The 21,371-nt window shown below is 32.8% G+C and overlaps 1 protein-coding gene across 2 annotated transcripts; it reads left to right on the top strand.

The window, feature by feature from the left end:
• Positions 1 to 1,996: 1,996 nt before the first annotated feature.
• Positions 1,997 to 20,473, top strand: LOC133197489 (sodium- and chloride-dependent glycine transporter 2-like). 2 transcript variants are annotated; one of them, XM_061333554.1, is made up of 15 exons: positions 1,997 to 2,270; positions 11,530 to 11,722; positions 14,452 to 14,583; positions 15,408 to 15,535; positions 15,851 to 16,077; positions 16,330 to 16,468; positions 16,629 to 16,763; positions 17,070 to 17,173; positions 17,297 to 17,421; positions 17,605 to 17,717; positions 17,837 to 17,965; positions 18,542 to 18,641; positions 18,928 to 19,034; positions 19,265 to 19,435; positions 19,700 to 20,473. In XM_061333554.1, exons 1-15 carry the CDS (start codon positions 2,211 to 2,213, stop codon positions 19,820 to 19,822), a joined length of 1,986 nt encoding a protein of 661 aa, XP_061189538.1. In that variant the 5' UTR covers positions 1,997 to 2,210; the 3' UTR covers positions 19,823 to 20,473. The 2 variants fall into 2 exon arrangements, with proteins under 2 accessions (XP_061189538.1, XP_061189539.1); XM_061333555.1 differs by lacking the exon at positions 1,997 to 2,270 and adding an exon at positions 5,925 to 5,939.
• The last annotated feature ends 898 nt before the right edge of the window (positions 20,474 to 21,371 follow it).

Here is a 21,371-nt window from a genome sequence, read left to right as displayed (position 1 = left end):
CAGGCCCGTAGCAATGGTTTCAAAAGTGGGGGGAGGCAAATTCCCCAAAAAATCTTACAAGGAAAAAAAAAACTAAACTTACCAAAGGGGGGGGGGCAGCTTCCCAAATTTATCTGACAAGCCCCCCCCCCCCAAAAAAAAAGAAAATTTACTGTCCATGCAGATCCTGGAATTTGCCAGTACTAGACCTTACAACATCAAAAGTGTGGGGGGGGGGGGGGGCAACCAGCATCTAAAGGAAAATTTACCATAGCAAAATACTATACTGGAAAAAAAGGGGGGGGGCTACGAGCCTGTGAAAACTGGTTCTAACCTGCGTTTATAATACTAATTGATAAAAAAAAGTGGCTTTCAGAAAATCTAATATATAAAATCTAAAATAAACTTTTTTAAAAAGACTCCAACAAATACTTCATTAAAATGTCAGTAGCTTACTCATAAATACCGCTTTAAATCCACATAAAGAAATTCTTTATTGTTGCAGATACAAACTACTGATAGGCAAAATCAGCCAATGGGCCATTGGCCAAGCGTCCTTGAATTTTAAGCATAGTGCGCCAGTAATATGTGACTTTTTAAGAATACAATACATTTGAGCACGTTTCTTTTGGGAAGAAGTCAGAGAGAGAGAGAGAGAGAGAGAGAGAGGAAAATTATTGTTTTGTAGTTGGATCTGTCTTTTTTTAACACAGTTCATAGGCTGTGACTTCATAGTTGAGCGGCTGAGACGTCATAGCTTAAGTAAATGTGATATCAAAAGCATTGTAACATGGACTTTAGCAACATACATGTAATTGGGAGAAATTGGCAGTTTTAGTCTCTTTCAAGATGGTTTAGTTACTATATCTTATGACAGGCCAGAATTTTTTTTTTTTACTTACTTTGATATCCTTTCACACTGTGACAGAATATCACTTTGATATCCTTTCACATTATGACACTGTCACTTTGATATCCTATGACAGAATATCATATATATATAACAGAAAATATATATATATATATATATATATATATATATATATATATATATATATATATATATATATATATATATATATATATAAATATATATATATATATATATATATATATACTAGTATATATCATTAGAGTAATATTTAACATGTCAATTCTTGTTGCATGTTTATTCATAATTTCGATATCAAATTTATTTTCTCGACAACATATGAAGATTTGCTAATTCTGTAAAACATACAAACGTGTTCCTTTTTAGATCATTTCCTTTGTGCATCAAACCCCTGCCCATTAAAACTATCCCCTCCCCCATTTGTATTGGTGATTCTTCTTGTATTTGGGTGAGATAAAATAAATGATTAAAGGAAACCGATTCTTTCTTTACAGAACACTTACAATGAATAAAATATACTTTAATTTCACTTTAAGTTCCAAGTCTTTAAAGCTGCTTGTTTTTTTTTCTACTTATTTGTATATACTTCTAAAACATCGAATGTTTCATTGAAGGAATTAATTGCGTTGCAAACAAACAAACAACTTCCAAGTGTTTTATGTCTTCTGTCCCCAATAAAATGTTTAAAACGCGCAGACACGCCCACCATCAGAATACAGGAAAACCGAGTTCGGGGGTGAAATGCATGATGACGTCGAATATTAAAATTAAGAACATTCGTTCATTAATTTCGCTCTTATTTAACGCATTGTCTCAGCTCAGGGGCTCTTCGGGGGCAATTATATATAACACAAACCTTTATCTGTAAACCTTTAAAAAATCTTTTCTTTTTCGGCGAAAACTTTGAATGGATAATCCATTTTACTTGTAATTGTAAGAAGCAGAGTAGTTGTTGGTTTGAAAAATGCACAGCGACATTAATGGGGAAAATCATTGCAAATAGAAGTTCAATATTTATTAAACTAAGAAAAGTATGCTATGTGCAAAAAATACGATCCATTTAACACAAAGTGTGATTTACGTGTTTACGGTTTAAGTGGTGCACCAATTAGGTTCATGTGTCAGATTCGGACCGTTTGACGGTGGACGATACAAATCCGCCGTGGGGTGCCTCATCAGTGCATTCCCCGAGGAGAGACAACGCGTGACGCACCTGATTTGTAAACACCTGAATGTTGTGTCACTTTTCTAAAGTTATAAAAAAGTTTTAACTTCCTATTCAAATTCAAACTTGTAGAGGCTTTAACAAAGTGATTTTCTTTACTAAGGATTTATCAACATGACAGTGGGTAATTATGATCTGTGGGATAAAAAGAAACCCCCCGTCGACGGGGTTCAGGTGAGAATTAATTTTCATACAAAATGAATAACCGCCTTTTAATTATAGTTGCTAAAATAAATATTCTTCGCTGTTTATCCCATATGAATTAAAACTTTATACATTATAATATCTTGCAATTGTCTTAACTACAGTTTTTCTTTTTAAACTTTATTTACATACAATTTACAGAAATTTCAACTGAGAGTATTTTTAAATCTAATTTTTGAAAAGGTATATTTCATAAAACTCGCAGATCTGCATCTACCAGGCGCTAGTCCGTCTGATTTTTTATATCTTTATAGCAAGAGCAATGCTTTATTCTCTTCTCTTTGAAGGAGAAAGTCAAATGATGGAGTTTTAGAAATTGTGATATTTTTGATTACACGATTTCTTCATATATCTAAGGCACCTAACATCTCCGTTTTTAAGTGTGTGTGTATGGGGGGGGGGGGGGGGGGGAGAGTTAATATGTTACAAAAAGGATAAGGGCAGGGACCTATATACTAACTTAGTATATAGGTCCCTGATAAGGGGCTGTATAAATTATACACTGCATATTTTGTTTTTTGAAGTGTGTTACATTTCTTCTGAGTGTGGGAAAAGAATTGTCATGCTTGAGTCAACATATTAAACTTCAACAAATGTCGAAAGCGAGGTTTGACAGATTTGTCATCTGATGAACAAAAAATGCTGACTATAAGTTTTTTCATCAGACTTCATTCGGGTGATTTCTTGAACAATATTTTTTGTCATAAAATAGGAGGAAAAGTAATATTCTCCTAATGAATTTTTAGAACCAATTTAATATTTATTGTTTTCCATCACTGCTTTGATTTACTGTGATGGATTATAAGGTAATATAAGAATCCTGCTGTCTACGCCAATAAACGCGGCTCATCGTGAGTCATTAATGCCAAGACATGTTTACACGTTGTTAATACATCTGATTTATTAAAATTCCATTCACACGGACACTTAAAATGATTGAAATTTTCCGTAAATTTAGAATATAAATGCAACATTTTCCCTTAAGAAATATTTATTTTGATATCAACACCGCTTTCGGTTCATGTCAACAATTGTCAAATAATATTTTCAAACTTATGAAATAGACTTTAAATTGAGCTGGATTAATTAAGGCATTTTATACATGTAGCTTTGACAGCACGAGAGTGAAAATGCCCTACCCGCGGTCAATTGTTTGTGACACCCGGGGTATTAATGCCTCTGCTGAACTCACTAACACAAAGGGTATTAACACATCGTACGTGAGAAAATCATGTCCATGGGCATTGATAATTCCGAAAGTGTCAAAAATTTAAAAAAGTTTTTAATTAAAATTTTTACTAGAAAAGAATGATTTCGCGTTTTCACACCGGCACCACATATAAGTATTGTACTAGTGATTGCGGCAGCTTTAGAAAGCAAATTTTAAAATTGGCTGAAGAGAAATGAGAAAAGGGATTCTCTTTCGACATTGAAACAATACAATGGAGAATTTATGAGACCCCACCCCTCCCCGCCTCCAAAAAGTCGACTCAATTTTTGTTTGCCTGGAATCATGATTTGTTTTTAGAAGAGTCAAAAGACACTTTTTATTTTTCTAATAGAGGTTAACAATCTTTAATACGAATTTTCAAGCACATAAGACGTAGTTCCACCCCCACCCCACCTTTTTTGGCATGTCAATATATATTTTCATTTAATGCTCTCTTTAAGTGGATAGCCTTGATCCATCACTGTAAAAATGAGAGAAATTAACTGAATTAACAAATAAATCCTTAGTTGGGACTAGTGAGAACACTATTGTATTTTTGTATATTTGCTTAATAGAGTGCCATAAGATGTATGTCTTGAGTAATGAAAGAATATTATTATACAATACTTGTACAAAACAAGCAGAAAAAATATCATAATATAGTCAATTTCTTTGATGTACCCCTTTCGCTATAAAAACTGTTTAGAAAGCAGTTTGTGATGTTTGTACAAAACTTTTTACAGCTTGTAAAAGAATAAAAGATCTTTCCTCTTGTTCATACATTGGTATTTTATATACTTTGTACAATAATGTAAGCTGTCTTACGCTTTGTTTACATTTGATGGAATGTGGATCATCATTATTGTCGATGTCAGTTACAATCCTAAAGAAGAGGATAGGGTAATGATCTCATTCTGTAGGGTCATGTAGATTCTATCTTGTTTATCACAATTAAATTACGAAAAAAAATAGGATATTGCTATCGTGCCTTAAATACAATAAGTAAACAAATAAAACAGGTGACTAAGCAAGAAAAAGCTGTCTCAGATGTCATAGTCATTATTTTTAATATTTAATTTTGTGATTCATCAATTCATTTCTGTTTCATTACATTTATTTTTTTTTCATCAGTTTTGAAAGTTAAAGGAAGACGTATTTTTTTGTATGTAAAAGTTTCCCATTTTTGTTGATAAGCACAATAAAACTTTTTTTTGTATAAACACACTCAAGGCCGTAACTACCATAGAGGCAAGTGAGGCAAATGCCTCACTAAGATTTTATAGTTTTCTGAGAAGTGAAAAAAATTACTAAATTAAAAGTTTCAATTTCTGTTTCAATTCCTGTAAATCAGGTGCTTCATTATAGTTTAGAACGGATGTAAAAAAGAAAATTAGTCTTTAATTTGCAACTATCCAGGTTTCACCACCCCCCCCCCCCCCCCGAGAACTCCCGTCAGGACACTACCCTGGACCAGCTTAGGACTAGGGTGCCCCTCCCCGAACCCTTGCCTCACTAAAAATTTGAGTCTAGTTACGGCCTTGTACACTATTACTTTTGGTACATGTATTTCGATCGTGCAAAGGTAACGTAACCTTAGGAACTTGAGTAGACATTAACAGGTGAAATAAGTTACTGTCTTAATTACAGATGCCATCCTCACGCGGTACACACAGCCTGTTTTATACCTGTCCCCCACCATTTGAATTTAATGTGAATGTTGATCGCAATTTAATACCCGACGAGATTCTTCTTTTATGCCCATCAAACAGGATTTCAAAAGTTAAAGCAGAACTTATCACTCGAAATTCCGATTTATGGCTGAATTAAATGGTCTAGCGCTGTATCAAAGCCCAGGTTTTCTCCGCATTCCTGATTTTCACTTCATGCTACGATGGGTAGGGTATCTACTAATTGACCACTGAAAGGTAATACCACCTCGTCCTGGTAGGTGTGGACCCACACGGAAATACAAAATTTCTTTATTCTGATATCAAAAAAATCATTTACCCTATTCATTGATTACGAGGATTTATTGTTTGTCCTTTGAAGTTCTCCCTCCTTGAAATTCAAGAAAACAAGATCACGTGACATATACAATAATGTACTACGTTGCATTAATAAAGAAGAAACTTATCCCAAAATTTCATTAAGTTATTCAAATGGTTAATTCTTACGTATCAATGAAAGTCATATTCAATAATATCGCCACGCTCTGTTGAATAAATACGGTCAAAGTTCAGTTCGGTAAGGTCAATAGAACCCAAGCCCAGGGCTATGAGCAATAAAGCATCAAATACGATCCAAACGTTGTCCGTATACCGATCATAGTGGTGACAGATAAAAATTGAAAAAGACGGTAAAATATACAGAGGAATAACTCCATTTAAGGATTGTGTCTAAAAAAAAACCCAAAAATGCCAAAAGGAAAGGTTAGTTTAACTTTTCTTTGTTAATTCTATGTTTCCCTAGAGTTTAAATTTCCTCTATGAAAGTTTTCGATAGTGAAAGTTTCATATTTCAGAAGGAATATAGTTACTTTAATCTTAACCAATCTTGTTTAAACAGCTATATATTTCTTTTAAAAAATCCAATAATAAATTGATATATAGAATTTAAAATTTTTTGAAAGGGAAAATTCCCCTATTTCACAGGAGATACTTTAACCAAACTTTTTCTTTATTTGTACAGTTTCATATTTCTCCAAACCCAATAACAAGCACGGATTCTTGAATTTGTTTAAAATATTCCTCGTGTTTAAAATAATAATGGGAACGCAGTACAGTTAAGGCAACATTTTCTATGAAAAGGCACCAAAAACGAGACACTTAAAGTTCAACCGTCTCATTTTTTAGCATGAAACTCTATCTGAAATATCTTAATGGCTTTATGAAGAGTTTGTCCATCGCTTTTAACATCGGTATTTTTTGTCATCATGTGACCCTCTACAGTCACGTGAGCTCCGATTTTAGGTCAAAATATGAAATGTCAAATTTAACCAAAAAGTGCAAGGGCAAGGCAAACAATATTTGAACTGCACAATATTTCATTGTGTCCCTTAGTATCTATTCTATCGTAAAACTGATGCTCATTCAGTCAGATTTCTGAGATATTTAAGTTATTCATTGAAAACAGACACCAGTATTCAAAAATAGGGTATTTTTCATCATTTAATCGGAAATTTTAAATTACCTAATAAATTACAAAGAAATGAGCATCACTTTTTAAAAACTATACAGTAAAGTAAAGAATTTAAAATAAAAACCTACCTCTTGGATTGTCGCCTTGCCCTTGCACTTTTTGATTAAAAATTGAAATCTTAACACATTCATTCTAAATATAGTTTTCAAACGCATCATTGACCCAGCATGGGAGATAACTCTGTGGTACTTAATAGAGTGTGTGTACCTCGCAAATTTTGAACAAATAATACTTACGGACTGTGCTGGGCTTTATTTCATTAAATCAAATCGGTATCCATAAAAAAAAATCCTTGACTTTACTTTATTTTGTATATCTTCTTTTTTTTATACTCTACACAAGACGTATTTGACACCTACCGCATTTCCTCCGTTCGTCAACAATAGGTCTAAAATTTGCCGCAACATCTATCATGTAAATCAATTGGAAAATCCCATGGTTAAAAAATATTGAAAGATTCAATCATTTGTAATAAAGAATAGACAGCCGCTATCAATGATAAAATATTTATTCTCCCCAAGCAGACACATAGAAAAAATATCTCCGACAGAACTTAGTTTTTTTTTTGTTTTTTTTTTACATATGTGATTATTTTAGATATCAAACCTTCAACTGTTTAGGGATTCTAGACTACGTTAAAAGTTTTAAGAACAGGAGGAAGGGATTGGGGAGCTTACTCCTGTATTTAATTACCTGTTTTCCTTTCTACAGATCTACCCCCCCCCCCCACCCTCCCCGTCACCAGTTTGCCTCTGGCTCCTTTGATACCATATACCTTACTTGCACGTAAAAAACAAATTATTAAACAGTGTTTACACCAGGTTTTACTTATTTGGGTACTGTAGCACAAATCACATTGGGGAGGGGAGAGGGGGCTTTAGTCTCATTTTTTTTGAGTTATTATCAATCCATGCGCAAACAAGATAATCAAAGTAAAACTTTGTAATCAAGAAACATATACTCTGTTAAAGAACAGGTGAACACAATATACATGCTGAAATTTAGATCTTGTTGGTACCCCATAACACAGATACATGTAGGCGCGTAGCCAGAATGGAAGTGAAATGTACGCAGAGAACGGCTGGGGTCCCCTTTGAGACCCCCAGTTGGTCCAGGGCGAAGCCCTGATGAGGACCCATGGGCGAGTCCCTGGAAGCTCATGGGTTTTACCAAATATTTCATTCAAAATCATGCCATTTCGATTTTCTTTAGAAATACAAGACACAGTACTTAATATTGCTTTTAACACAGTTAAATACTTCCGTGCAAATTTATTGTACATGTAGAGGCTGAATATTTTTTAAAATGATATATTGGGATCATCTACTCTTTTTTAACTTTCAGCAACAAATATAATTAATTTCAATTATTAACAAAAATAATGTTATATTTCAAATCATATTTTAGTGGATCACAGCATTCAACGGTTGATATTTTCTCAAAGATCTTTTAAAAAATTATCAATGTGTTGTAGAATAATTACAAATTAATAAATGTTTTATTTGGTTGTGGCAATGATTTAAATAATAAAACATTACAATTCTTTTTATAAAGACATGGTAATATAAAATTTGAATTTGAATCGAAACAGTATGAGATAAAATAATTTGAAACACAAATATTTGCTGGATGGTATTGATATTTTTTCTCTTCTCACAAATCTCTCCCTCCCCCCCCCCCCATCCCATTTTTTTTAATTTGAAAACGATGTGTACACATCTGCGTATAGGCAGCTACGCACCTGTCAGAATATATTCAAGTAAAGATATTCAAATCTTAACAGCCTTCAAACTTTCACACCATTGTACTGTTAAAAATTCAAAGTATTATTTATCTAGAAAATTTATTTAATTAAAACAGCTTTTCAAATTCAAAGGCAGGCTGTAAAGGGATTTCTGAGCAGGTGCAAAAAATAGTCCACAGTTCAAACAGTTCTTCTGAATGAAATCAATTCTGAAAACAAAATGAAATACCATTATGGAAAGTTAATTGGTGTTTTAAAAAAGTGATACTCAAAACAATGCATTGAGTAACATGGAAAGCATATACATGACTCTACTGTTTTTATTATCAAAACATTTCAATAATCTTGCTAGGAATAGGTATGGTTTATAGCTTATATGGAGCATACCTTTTTATTTTATTGGTGGAAACACTTGCTGCCTGAATGAATTGTTCAAATTGTTTGGGAGTAGCTACAACACAATATATATGACTGTATGTAATGAGTGAATAACATAATGATTACTATTGTAGAATGAAATGACATAGCACAAAACAAACCATGCTATACTATATTTTCTGAAATTCATAAAATAAATGGAAATAAACTTTTGATACAAAACTTTTCTGGGAAATTGAAACCTATGACATTTGCAAAAGTAGAATTGGTAGCTAAACTTAAAAAAAAATCAATATACTAGAGATAACATGTAATTCTTTCACCTATACGACATTTAAAAAAAAATTAACACTGGCATACTATAAAATTAATGTGAAATGCTTTAGTGTGATCATACCCAGTGGAGAAATTGATGCATCTATTTTGATAGTTCTAGCTGATGTAAATGCCAGTTTTAACCAGTTCTGTGACAGCTACAATGACAAAAGAATTATACATATAAACAGTACATAAATACATATAAGACTGACTTAATGCACATGTAGTCAGACAAATGAAAATTCAAACATTTTACCTTCATTAATGTAGAAATTCTACAAATTTACAGCCTAGTGATACAGATAGTAAAAGTTCTACGATGAATATAAAATATGAAGCACTGGTAAAAACTGAAATCTTAAAATTCACATACATGTATTTTTGATTGCCAGAGACCTGTATAAATTAAAATTTATAGGGTCTTATACTCTTGTATGTACAGTGCACATACATTGTGTACACTGTGCAGTTTGACTTCACAAATACATTGTAAGTGTGACTGCATCTAAATTATACTATTTGATATCATGACGTGCTGTGCTTATATTATGTTACATTTTTGTACATGTATGCCAAAGGACAACATCATTGCATGTTCAAAAGTGTGCAACTTTCATAATGTGTGTGTTTTTGTGTATGTGTGTGTGTGAGGGGGGGGGGGGGCACTGCATTGCAGTTTGTGACGGACTGTAATAATTCATCTTATTGTACATGTTCATGGTTATCTGACATCGATGTAAAGAATAGTATGTCTACATTGTAATACCTATGCACATACACACCTTAATGAACAGAAAGGGACCTAAGGAGGTAGTGCGGATCGTCTCAGTTTTCCATGATTTCCCGAAATAACGTCATCATCTCATCAAAAAGATAAACAAGGCCCAGGTCTCTTATTTTATCCCTATTCTCTTTAAAGATTGCCTGGTTGTTGCATTTATCCACTGCATATCTCAGCTGCTGTCGCCACGTTTTTAGATGTAAACAACATTCCGTGTCACCGAGTGCAAGCGCTTGGCTGAAGCCGAATGCAGCCAAACGACACAATAAAAAGAGAATTATTTCGAAGACGTGTTGTTACTATATAAGAGAAAATCACTAATGTTTATTTATTTAAACCTGAAAATACAGATATTCATTACAAATTCTCGCAATCTTCATTAAATAGCTTTTTTGAGCTCTATTTCCTTATATGGATCTATCAAGGCAGAGCAACTGTCATGACGTCAAACCTCATTATGACCTCATTACCATATTATCTTCATGTGTAGCCTTAACTGTACTGCGAAAGGGTTGTTGACTCCCGCTCAATCACGCGAGGTGAAAAGTACAGGGAGGTGTTCCAAATATCCGAATCTCAGTCGAGATAAACCGGAAGCTCAGCTATTTAGATAATTTGGAGACAATTGTCCGTCTGTCTGCACTGTTGACGTATATACTATCGATTACAACCGGTCTTCTTGTGACTATATAGGGTCACAAAAACCAAGTGAATAAATATATTTCTCTTTCTTCCGAAATGGTAATTATTAAAACAAGGCTTTAAAACTGGCTCCTTAAGTGGAAAAACTAACATGATATCTAGAATTCAAAATTGAAAATTCATGAGTGAAAAAATAAGGTAGGTAATTGAAGTTGAAATATACATTTATCTATGTAAATTAGACTTGCATACAGAACATATTTGCCTAGGTAGATTTTTTCACACCTAAATGACTTTTCCTACTATAAAATGACTATATTTTAATGTTGTTTTTCAAAAACAAATATTGCACTTGTTTTTGACTTCGCATGATACTGGAACTGATTAGTTTATCCTTTTTTCACACTTTGAGAAGATTGTAATTTGTCTACATTGCGTGAATATGAATTCTTCAAAGTCTAACGGGCTCAGGATATCACTTTTGTACCCGAATTTATGTTTATTTATGCCATGGGGAGAAAATTACTCTCCTTGCTTGTTCAAAAATAAAAAGGGGCGCTTGAGAAGAAGGGGGGTGGGGGGTGGGATGATCATGGAGAGCCTAATAGAAAACAAAACCAGAGAGGGTAGAAAAAAAACTTCTGTCTAATCCAGACTATAGTGAATAATATCTGATTTGAATTATTGTTTAAATATCAATTATCATCTGATATCTTGCACAAAAAATCACTTGAAATCAAAAAGGTTGAAATTTGGTGCTCTTTTCAACTTGACGTCTTTGTACACGTATTCTAAACCGGGGGAAATTTACACATTTATGTAATACTAATCATTCTAAAGTACAAATGGTATTCTTAAAACTCATCTATAAGGTATATACAAAGAAAAACTTAATTATTGATAATCCTAAATGAAATGAAATCAAAATACTTTCATATTTTTCATTATTACACTTCAGGGTTCCTATTCCGACGGAAGTGGCCCCGTGGTGAACACGAATGGCAGCTCGAACACACTCGACATTTATGAGGAGGAGGAGGATCGTGGGCAGTGGGGCTCCAAATGGGAGTTTATTTTGTCGTGTATCGGTTTGTCTGTTGGGCTGGGTAATGTCTGGAGATTTCCCTATCTGGCCTACGATAATGGCGGAGGTATGATTTCATCACATGGACTACTTGTTTGTTGTTGTTTTGCTTTGTCTGTACTTTGAGACAAAAAGTTACCCCTTTTTGGTGAAAAAATGTAAAGCACAACAGAACGCGATAACCGATTTTTTCTTATTATCTTTGTTGAACCCACATATCCTGTTATAATAGATTAGGTTAATATTTTAAATAAATGATCCCGGAATCAACTTTGGTAATGAAATATTGTGAACGTGAAGGTACCGCCTTAGAGAATAAGATTTAGCAATTACTAGAGCATGACACACAAAATCAACTTGTTGCGGAGTTGAAAAGAACTAAGTAACTATTTATTTTACAAATCAGTTGTTTAAATGACTCAACAGTAAAATTATAACCTCTTCACAATGATTCAAAAGCGATATAGATGAGTATCCTTTATATTAACAGACTGCACTGAAACAGTTACAAGTTTGTTAACATTGATTTATATTAACGGTTAAGGATTTTAAAACTTGCAATTGAAAAGATAAGTGCTGGAGTTCAAACCACGTTCTCCTAAATATACTTATGTGCTCGAAGCTGATACGGATGAGTAATTTTGACCTTATCGAAAGTGGAAAGTTTTGCATTTTTTTTCTAAAATTAAATTTTAATTTTATAGTTGAAAGAGGAAAAAATCTGTATAATTTAATCATACTCGTTTCCACAGGCCCTCGCATACACTTAAATATACCTATCGGATACGGCTTTTAAACACCTGTACTGGCGGATTTGAGTGGCGTCCATCCCTGCCCCACACCCAGAAATAAAATAACAATAGAATGAATTGATAAATAAATCAAAATTATATCACGTGGAAGAAAATTTGAAAACAAACCATTTCTGAAGATTAAAGTGTTAAACCATTGCAAAATTATCTAAACCTTATTCCAATTATAACAAGACGACCCACAAGGGTTAGATTTTTTCTGTTTGTTATTTTTTTTTAAAATTAATATATTGTTTTCTTTTGTTTGTTTTTTTCTTTTTTTTGGGGGGGGGGGGGGGGGCGAATTCCCTTAACAAAAATCGCGGATCTTCTCCTAAACAGGTACATTTCACAGGGACATGCATGACTCCACTGATGCTATCTACGAGTATATCCAAGTAAATAGACCAAACAATGACCCGTTGGCGGTCTCTCTATAGCTTACATTCAATTTAACCTTTAGAAATTCTGAAGTTTTACCAGTTAATTACATGTAAATCTTTAAAAAGAAAAGTACTGAAGCTGAAAAAAAATCGTGAGGCCCTATATCAGTATAGTTGCCATTCGCGCCCGTATTATGAATGGTGCAATGCAAATTTGATTTTTGGCAACAAAAATATCAGTAGTTTATCGCAGCATTATATTAAAATCTGTTTCACAATAATTTTTATTCATAAAATTTATAGTTGTCAAGAGCACCTGTTCAGTGCTATTAACATTTCAGTATAAGAAACAATTCTAGATGATAATATCTTTCAAAATTGAAGTGTAACACGGTGAATGCAATGATGCATATGTTTTACTGCAGAAAAATCCTAATACCCCCAACTCATAAAATAAATGTAAAAACAATGGAAGTATGCATGAACAAACACAGAGTATCAGAGTAATTTATAAAGATATAGACAGAAAGACAGCTCTAATTTCATGATCAAGCAGTTTGACTAAATAAATTTTAGCTAGAAAATGAAAGAGAGAGAGAAATATATTTGCTAAAAAATGAGGGTGTTTCCTAAAATATTTTTTCTTTGTGCTGATAATTTTCAATGACACTTTTTTCAAAATATTTCAGGGCTACTTTTCCAATCTAATTTTTCTAATGCGCTACTTTGTAAACTAGACGTCTATTTTGTGTGTGTGTGTGTGGGTGGGGGTGTGTGAAGAGGAGGGTAGTAAAGCAGTTCGTGCGCAGATCTAGAGGGGGTCAGGGTGTATGGTTCCCCTGGGATTTTCAGTTATTGAATTTCTATGTAAAGTAATAAAAAATTACCTTGGACCCCCCCCCCCTCCTCACTAGAATGCACACACCCCTCTAAAAATGGTAAGGAGAGTCATACACATGTACAATATATGAATTAAATTGACTTAAGAAAGGGACATGCCCCCCCCCCCCTTTTCCCCCACGAAATAGCTTTTTCAAGTATGGGCAACTAATTTGGATTTTTTTTTGCTTGTCATAAAATGTCCAAGACCGATTTTGTTTTTAAATATAGTGTGGAATACCCCCCCCCCCCCGGAAAATATCCTAAATCTGGCTCTGCATGCAGTTGTGCATCATCTATGAATACCTCATTATATTTCAGAGTTAATTATTTCAGTGACAGATTATATACATTTCAAACATTTTCACATGATGACCTTTATCATTTACATATCTGTACATCCTTTGAGAGCTTTCAAGGCTAACACAGTCATGCTAGACTACTACTTGCCTTTGCTTTTTTGTATAAACTAATTGGAGAGAAAAAAACAGCACTAACTTTTTATCTTATCTTTTATACACACCTGTTAATTTTTTTTAAAGAGACATAGACATATTCAGAAATGTCTTTTTCCATTTTTTGGAAATATTATGACTGGAGGCATTTACTCAAACATTGTCAGAAATTACCTGTAATCCCTAATATCCTAAAAAAACAAACTTAAAACAATCAAGCTTGCACTGTAATTTATATTTCTGTATATTAAATTCCTTTGTGTTTAACATACTTGTTTTTCCTTACAGCTGCCTTTGTGATTGCCTACTTGATCCTACAGTTTCTGATTGGGAAACCTATGTACTTCATGGAGCTGGTCATGGGTCAGTTCTCAGGGAAAGGCCCTACAGCTGTGTGGAATATGAACCCAAGTGCCAAGGGTAATCAACTTCTGAAAAATTATAAATTGAATACATTGTACTTTGGAACTGCATAATCATCACCAGATACTGTACTGCAAATTTAAGCTGCCATTAAACCTTCAAATTTGATCAATATTCACCTGTTCCAAAGGTCAGATTTAATCATTTTGTTACTAGACTCAAATTTACAATCTAAAAAATTGTTGTTGTTTTTTTCAGACAAATTCAGGGAAAAATACAATTCAATTCAAAATTAAATAAAACTGAAACCAAATAAATTAAGAAGAATAGTACTAGATGAATTAATACATGTATATAATATACATGTATATAGGTGATGTAGTTTTCTGCTAAAGAGTAAAAGAGTTTTTGTCTTTGAGGCATTGTTTGCTTCTCTCTTTTGGGACCTTTCATGTTTATAAGTAAATCTTCACATTTCTCCTTGAGGCATTGCTTATCAGTAAACTCTACTGTATGTCTATGAGGCTTTTTATTTTAATTAAATCCTCATGTCTGTCTTAAACACTATCAGTAAATCCTTGTGTATGTCTCAGACACTATCATTTAATCCTCATGTCTTTCTTAGACACTTATCGGTTATTCCTCATGTCTGTCTTAGACACTAATCAGTAATTCCTTATGTCTGTCTTAGACACTAATCAGTAAATCCTCATGTCTGTCTTAGACATTAATCAGTAATTCCTTATGTCTGTCTTAGACACCAATCAGTAATTCTTTATGTCTGTCTTTCCTGCTCCATCTGAGACCACACCTTAAGGCACATTCTGTCAGAATACTCTGCAATCCCTCTTTATCAGTAAATCCTTACATTTATATTACAGGTATTGGTATATCCATGGCCCTGATTTCTGTAGTAGTGGCAATCTACTATAATGTCATCATGGCCTACACCCTGTTTTATTTCTTCTCATCCATGCAGGAAACTCTTCCATGGACACAGTGTAAACCAGTAAGATATACTCTTCCATACTTTTATATTGTTTAAACAGCCATGTTATACAATCACAAGTATAAATATATATATACTGGTGTTCATTGGCAATGTCAATGATGTTGGGAATTTTTCTCTATATCAGAAGGGTTACAAGGAAAAATTTCTGAAAATATGGTCATATAAAGTATTTATATACATACATATTTAGAAATCAATAATTATTGTACTATGTTTAAAAAAAATAGATATAAACATTTACATGCAACGTAAATTCATGGATGTATTTTAAATGTAAAATTCCTTGATGAGCATATTGTTAACCTTATCTAGGAGTGGTATGCTTTGGGATGTGTAGAACAGACAACAAGGAATATTCCCTATTGCTCGTTTAACATGTCTGTGAATGAGGAGCTGTATATTAACAAGAATAAGACCTGTCGCTGTTATGAAAATTCCACTTATCATCAATCCAGCTACTTTGCTCAAAGTGACTTCAACTGTACCACAACTAAGTGGAAAGGGGACAAACCTGTTGCTGTGGCCCAACTTTTCTTTGAGTAAATAACGAGTAACTTGCTAAGCTTATTTCAATAAAAAGAATTCTAAGCAATGCTAGCATATTCAATTTGTAAAGAAATGTTGGAGACAGTCTTCATTACCCAGGTATTTTGATGAAAAATAAAAAGAGAGATGGAAACATAAAAGTCAGGTTTTCAGATAAATCTTAAAACAAAATTTCACCAACATCTATGTATAGACATTAGTTTATAAGCATTCAAAAACATTTACATATTTCATTTTACTCTTAGCAAGGACGTGATTGAGAAGACGCCAACCATTGCAGCAGATGAGATGGGTGCCCCCCTGTGGCGCCTGGCACTCTGTCTTCTGCTTTCATGGATTATTGTCGTCTGCTGTCTCATCAAAGGGGTCAAATCATCTGGAAAGGTTAGTCCATCCATTTTGGGTATAAATTTATGCATTACAAGAAAACTTCTTACATACATTTTACAGCATTTGATGTCCTCAGGGCTTAATTAGAAGACTGGTTTTGGTAATATTTGCAATCTATATTTTAAACATTCTGAAAGAGGAATTTCTTTTACAGGTTGTATATTTTACGGCAACATTCCCGTACGTCATACTGCTCATCCTTCTGGTACGTGGGGCGACACTAGATGGCGCTATTGACGGAGTTAAATTTTTCATTATTCCAAAATGGGAGAAACTTCTAGATCTAAAGGTAAGTAACATTCATTGCTTGTTTATATTTTAAATTCCTGAACAGACAAAATTAATTTAATAATCACTTAGGTCTTTGCTTTCTTTGATTAAATAAATGATCATCCTTTTTTTAATTTCATGATAAAAGGAAAGTATTTCTGAATTTTACATGTCTTTGAAACTTGTTTGAGAGAAAACAATTTTCATTGACCCTCTATAGATATTTACACGCAACAAATTACAGTCTATAATATTCTACCTTTTCAAAATCTTTGCTTTATGTGCAGTAAGCCGCTCATCAGTGGTGCTATTTTTTTTTCTGTAGGTATGGGTGGCTGCTGCTGGTCAGATGTTTTTCTCTTTAAGTGTGTCCTTTGGAGGCATCATCATGTTTGGTAGCTACAACAAATTCAAAAACAATGTCTATGGGTAAATAAAGACTTTTTTAAAGTCAGTAAGCCATTTATAATAAGATAACAATATAAAAAATATCCTTAAAAAATTATGTTCACTTCAATGAAATGAAACCTTTTTATTTTTTTCGACTTGTAGGGATGCCATGTTGATTGCTGTTATGGATGTAGTGACGAGTCTTATCGCTGGTTTTGTCATCTTTACCACATTTGGTGGAATGGCGAAAAAAATTGGTGTAGATGTTGAAGATGTTGCTAAATCTGGTAAGTAAAGCAATACTGAAGGGCAGCAGAATGAAGGCAATGCATGCATGTATACTCATCCTGTTAACTTCACACCAAGCTAAATATAGGCATCATGAATCTTGATAGACATGTTATTAATGAATTACCTCAATGTTTAAAGATGATTTAATTCTCACTAAATTTTTTCAACACATTATGCAGGTTATGGACTTGCTTTTGTGGCGTATCCAGAAGCCTTATCACAACTTCCTATATCACAGCTGTGGTCTGTCCTCTTTTTCTTTATGTTGTTTACACTAGGACTGGACAGTGAGGTAAAATACTTACAATGTATCAAATGAAATACATAACACAGGTAATAGTTCAAGTATAAGAAAATATTAAAAAATGAAATTTTTGAAAATGTTCTAAATATATCTTTCTTTTATTGTAGTTTGCACTGCTAGAAACCTTTTTAACTTGCATCCAAGATGAGTTCCCATCTACACGTAAATACAAGAGTTACATGTGTGTAGGAATGGGTATCATCTGCTTTTTCTTGGCCCTGCCAAGTGTGACACCGGTACGTACACATACACACGTCCTTTTTAATTATTTTTTACACAGTAAGCATGATCTAACTGTAAGTACGTACACTAAGATGTTGGGATGAATGGAACACTTAATTAACAAATATTCAAATTTTTGTACCTATCTTCAAATATAATTGAGTCTATCTCCAAATGAATTGAAGATAGATACATGTATATGGGAAATAGATAGGTCTAAAAGTAATTAATACATGTACAGATCTTAAAATAATTGAACATAGCATCAAATAAATTACATCTAACTTAATTCAATTACAGATAGATTCTCTCAAATTATCCCTATTTTTAAATTAGCTGAAGATAGGCAATATATTGATTTAAAGATAGGTACAATTAAGTTAAAGATGGTAAAATTAAAACATCTTGACAAAGAATTTGAAGATAGGTATATATACAAATCAATTGTACCTTGGTTAATTCATTGCACCTACCTTAAAATCATGCATGTATACTTATCTCTTATTCTTGGTATTTGTACTACATGTATATGTATCTTCAATTCTATTATGCCTATCTTTAAATGAATTATACCTGTCTTAATTTTGCAGGCAGGAGATTACGTAGTAACCATTATGGACCATTTTGGTGCTGATTTCTCTGTCCTTTTTGTAGCAGCTTGTGAAGGTGTAGCTGTTATGTGGGTCTATGGTAAAATTATAAAATGTTTGATAAATGTTTTTGTGTTGAAAAAGAAAGAAAATTTACTATTGAATATATAATTTGATTGTAGTCATTTCAAGTTTCTTATTTCTGAACTACAGGGGATCAATATTCAAAGCTGAAAATATGAATGACTTAAATTATCTCAACTGTCTTTAAAATTATACATGGAAACCCCTGCTTAATGTTCCAATGATAATGGTAAATGTATATATATATAATGGTGACTCTCACCACTTGTATTGCAGATCTTAGTCTTATCACTCTTTGACAGGTGCCCCTCGCTTCCTCCGTGACATAGAGTATATGTTGGGTCACTCTCCCACTCCTAAGTTTTACTGGCTCTTCTGCTGGATCATCTGTGCTCCTATTTTAATTTCTGTAAGTAGCAGGAATCATAATGTCATTGTTTCCATTTTTATTTCCTGCAAAACTGTGATAAAAAAGGAACTCTTCATTAATATAGTCAAACATTTTTGTTTCTTACAGTTTATTTGTGTAGATAAATTTATACTAAATCTGTTCATCACTCATTTAATAATTTAACTTGGTGATCGTATGTTTGGCTAAATCAAAGAGTATAGTTTCTTGACCAAGACTTTGTATTACAGTTGCTGTTTATCTACCGTATGGTTGAGTATAAACCTCTGGAGATCAGTGAAGGGGTAGAGTACCCTCAGTATGCCCAGACCATTGGCTGGATCCTCACATCTTTTGTTATGAGTCCTATTCCTATCTTCTTTATCTACAAACTCATTAGTACTGGTGGATCATTCATAGAGGTAACTCAGATTTACTCAGTATGTGTACTCTTCCATGTTCTTCCAATAAATACATGTAAATAAATAATCTAAATAAATAACTAAGGGAAATAAAACGACAATATGTACGGAAATTTCTGTATATCGAAAATTATAAAATTGGATAGTACTCAAGAAATAAAATGGGGGGGGGGTTACCTGAATTTGATCTTTGATGAATGATGCTTGAAAACTCTTTGTTCAAAGAATTTTAATATTATCATTTAATTGCAATTCTTATTTTAGCGGATACGCATCATCACTTCACCAAATGACCAATGGGGACCAAATGATGGCAGTGACAAATATGCCCTCTCACCATCACAGAAGGAAGGAAAATTTGGAGTGGACAACCCAGGTCACATGTAATGGAGGGCAGTGTCTACTGGATTCATGTATCAGTGAAATCCCTTATAATGGCTGCATGCCAAAATTATCTGTGCTAGCATATTGTGGAAAATTCATTCACTTCCAATTAATGTAAATTTTCCTAAAGTACTTGAAGATCAAAACAAGGGACAATATACTCTTTTGTATACATATAGGTTGTTTGGATAATACTCAATGAATATGTATATCTGGTCCAACCATGTTAACTATAAGGTATATACAATGTAGTTAAATTGGACACTATCTTTAGGAAAATATAGCAGGTATATTCATAATCAGCAAAAACTGACTTTTTAAACTTGGTATACATGATTTTAGACATAATTACATGTATCTGGCCATTAGTTCTGAAAGAATTATATCTATTATTCAAACAACCTAGAAAGCCACAGGTTTTTGTGTCCGCTCTATTTCCACAAACCAGGATGGACACAAAACCCACGGCTTTGCAACGATGTTTTTCAAATTATTTTAAATTATTATGCTCCTAAAGTCTCATCATGAATCAGCTGGCAATTTTAAAATTGATTGCCTGCAGATATCTTCTTAATGTAATGTATGAAGTTAACTAAATATGAAAAAAGCACCTGTAGTCCCAATTTCTTTGGTGAATAAAATATTATTTTCTTATGTATTGACTTTCCTTAAAGTGTTGTGATCCTTGCATAGTATGAAAGAAACACATGTTTCTGTAAAAAGTGTTGATAAAATTCATATAACAGATAACATATCAATTTGTTTGTTTGTTTTGAATGGTCTCATTGTTCAATATTCATTTTTTTTTCCATGTTTATGTTCATAAATGTATGTTACAATTTTTTTATATTATCTATTTCATATCAAACACCCATTAATCAGATTTTAAAAATTGTATTTTTTTAAAAATAAATGTTTAACACAATGCAATGTGTTATTAATTAAGATACACATGTAATGGTATGGATTCGAATTAACTTTTAAAGATGTTGAAAAAAAAACCTAACAGGACATTTTTAAAAAATAATATACTGCTCAAATGGTGGTGATTATCTCTGGTATCCATGTAAATATTTTAATCATAGACAACTCAACAAAACTAAAAAAACACTTGTAAGTTTACTTTCGCAATGTGCTATATAATAACATAATAAATATACTGACAACAGTACAATGTGTCTTGCACACATAAATCCCTCAATTAAATAACCATAATTGTCCACAATAAATAACTATAGTGGTTTGTTCTGTTCAGAATGCCTTGTACATATCACAGCTGACATTAAATTTTTCACATTATGTAATTTAACATCAAAATCAACATATTTTGAACCGATATTGATGGTTTTTACTCCTTCAAAATTTGGCTACATAAGTAAACATAAAATTACTGGTACCAGTACATAGATTTGTTTTACCAAATGAAAAGCAGTTGTTCTAATTAACATGAAACAGTATGAAGATGTACTTCTTAAAACACTTGAAACACATGTACAAACATTAAAAAAAAAATCATGTAAAGCACCGAGAATGTTCAGATTAAATAAAGCAT

Source organism: Saccostrea echinata, unplaced genomic scaffold (assembly GCF_033153115.1).
Source record: "Saccostrea echinata isolate AGI-Se365-2 ecotype Australia unplaced genomic scaffold, CSIRO_AGI_Sech_v1 ptg000030l, whole genome shotgun sequence".
NCBI lineage: Eukaryota > Metazoa > Mollusca > Bivalvia > Ostreida > Ostreidae > Saccostrea > Saccostrea echinata.
The sequence above is the reverse complement of the archived record's forward strand: the minus strand, read 5'-3'. Positions and strand labels throughout refer to the sequence as shown.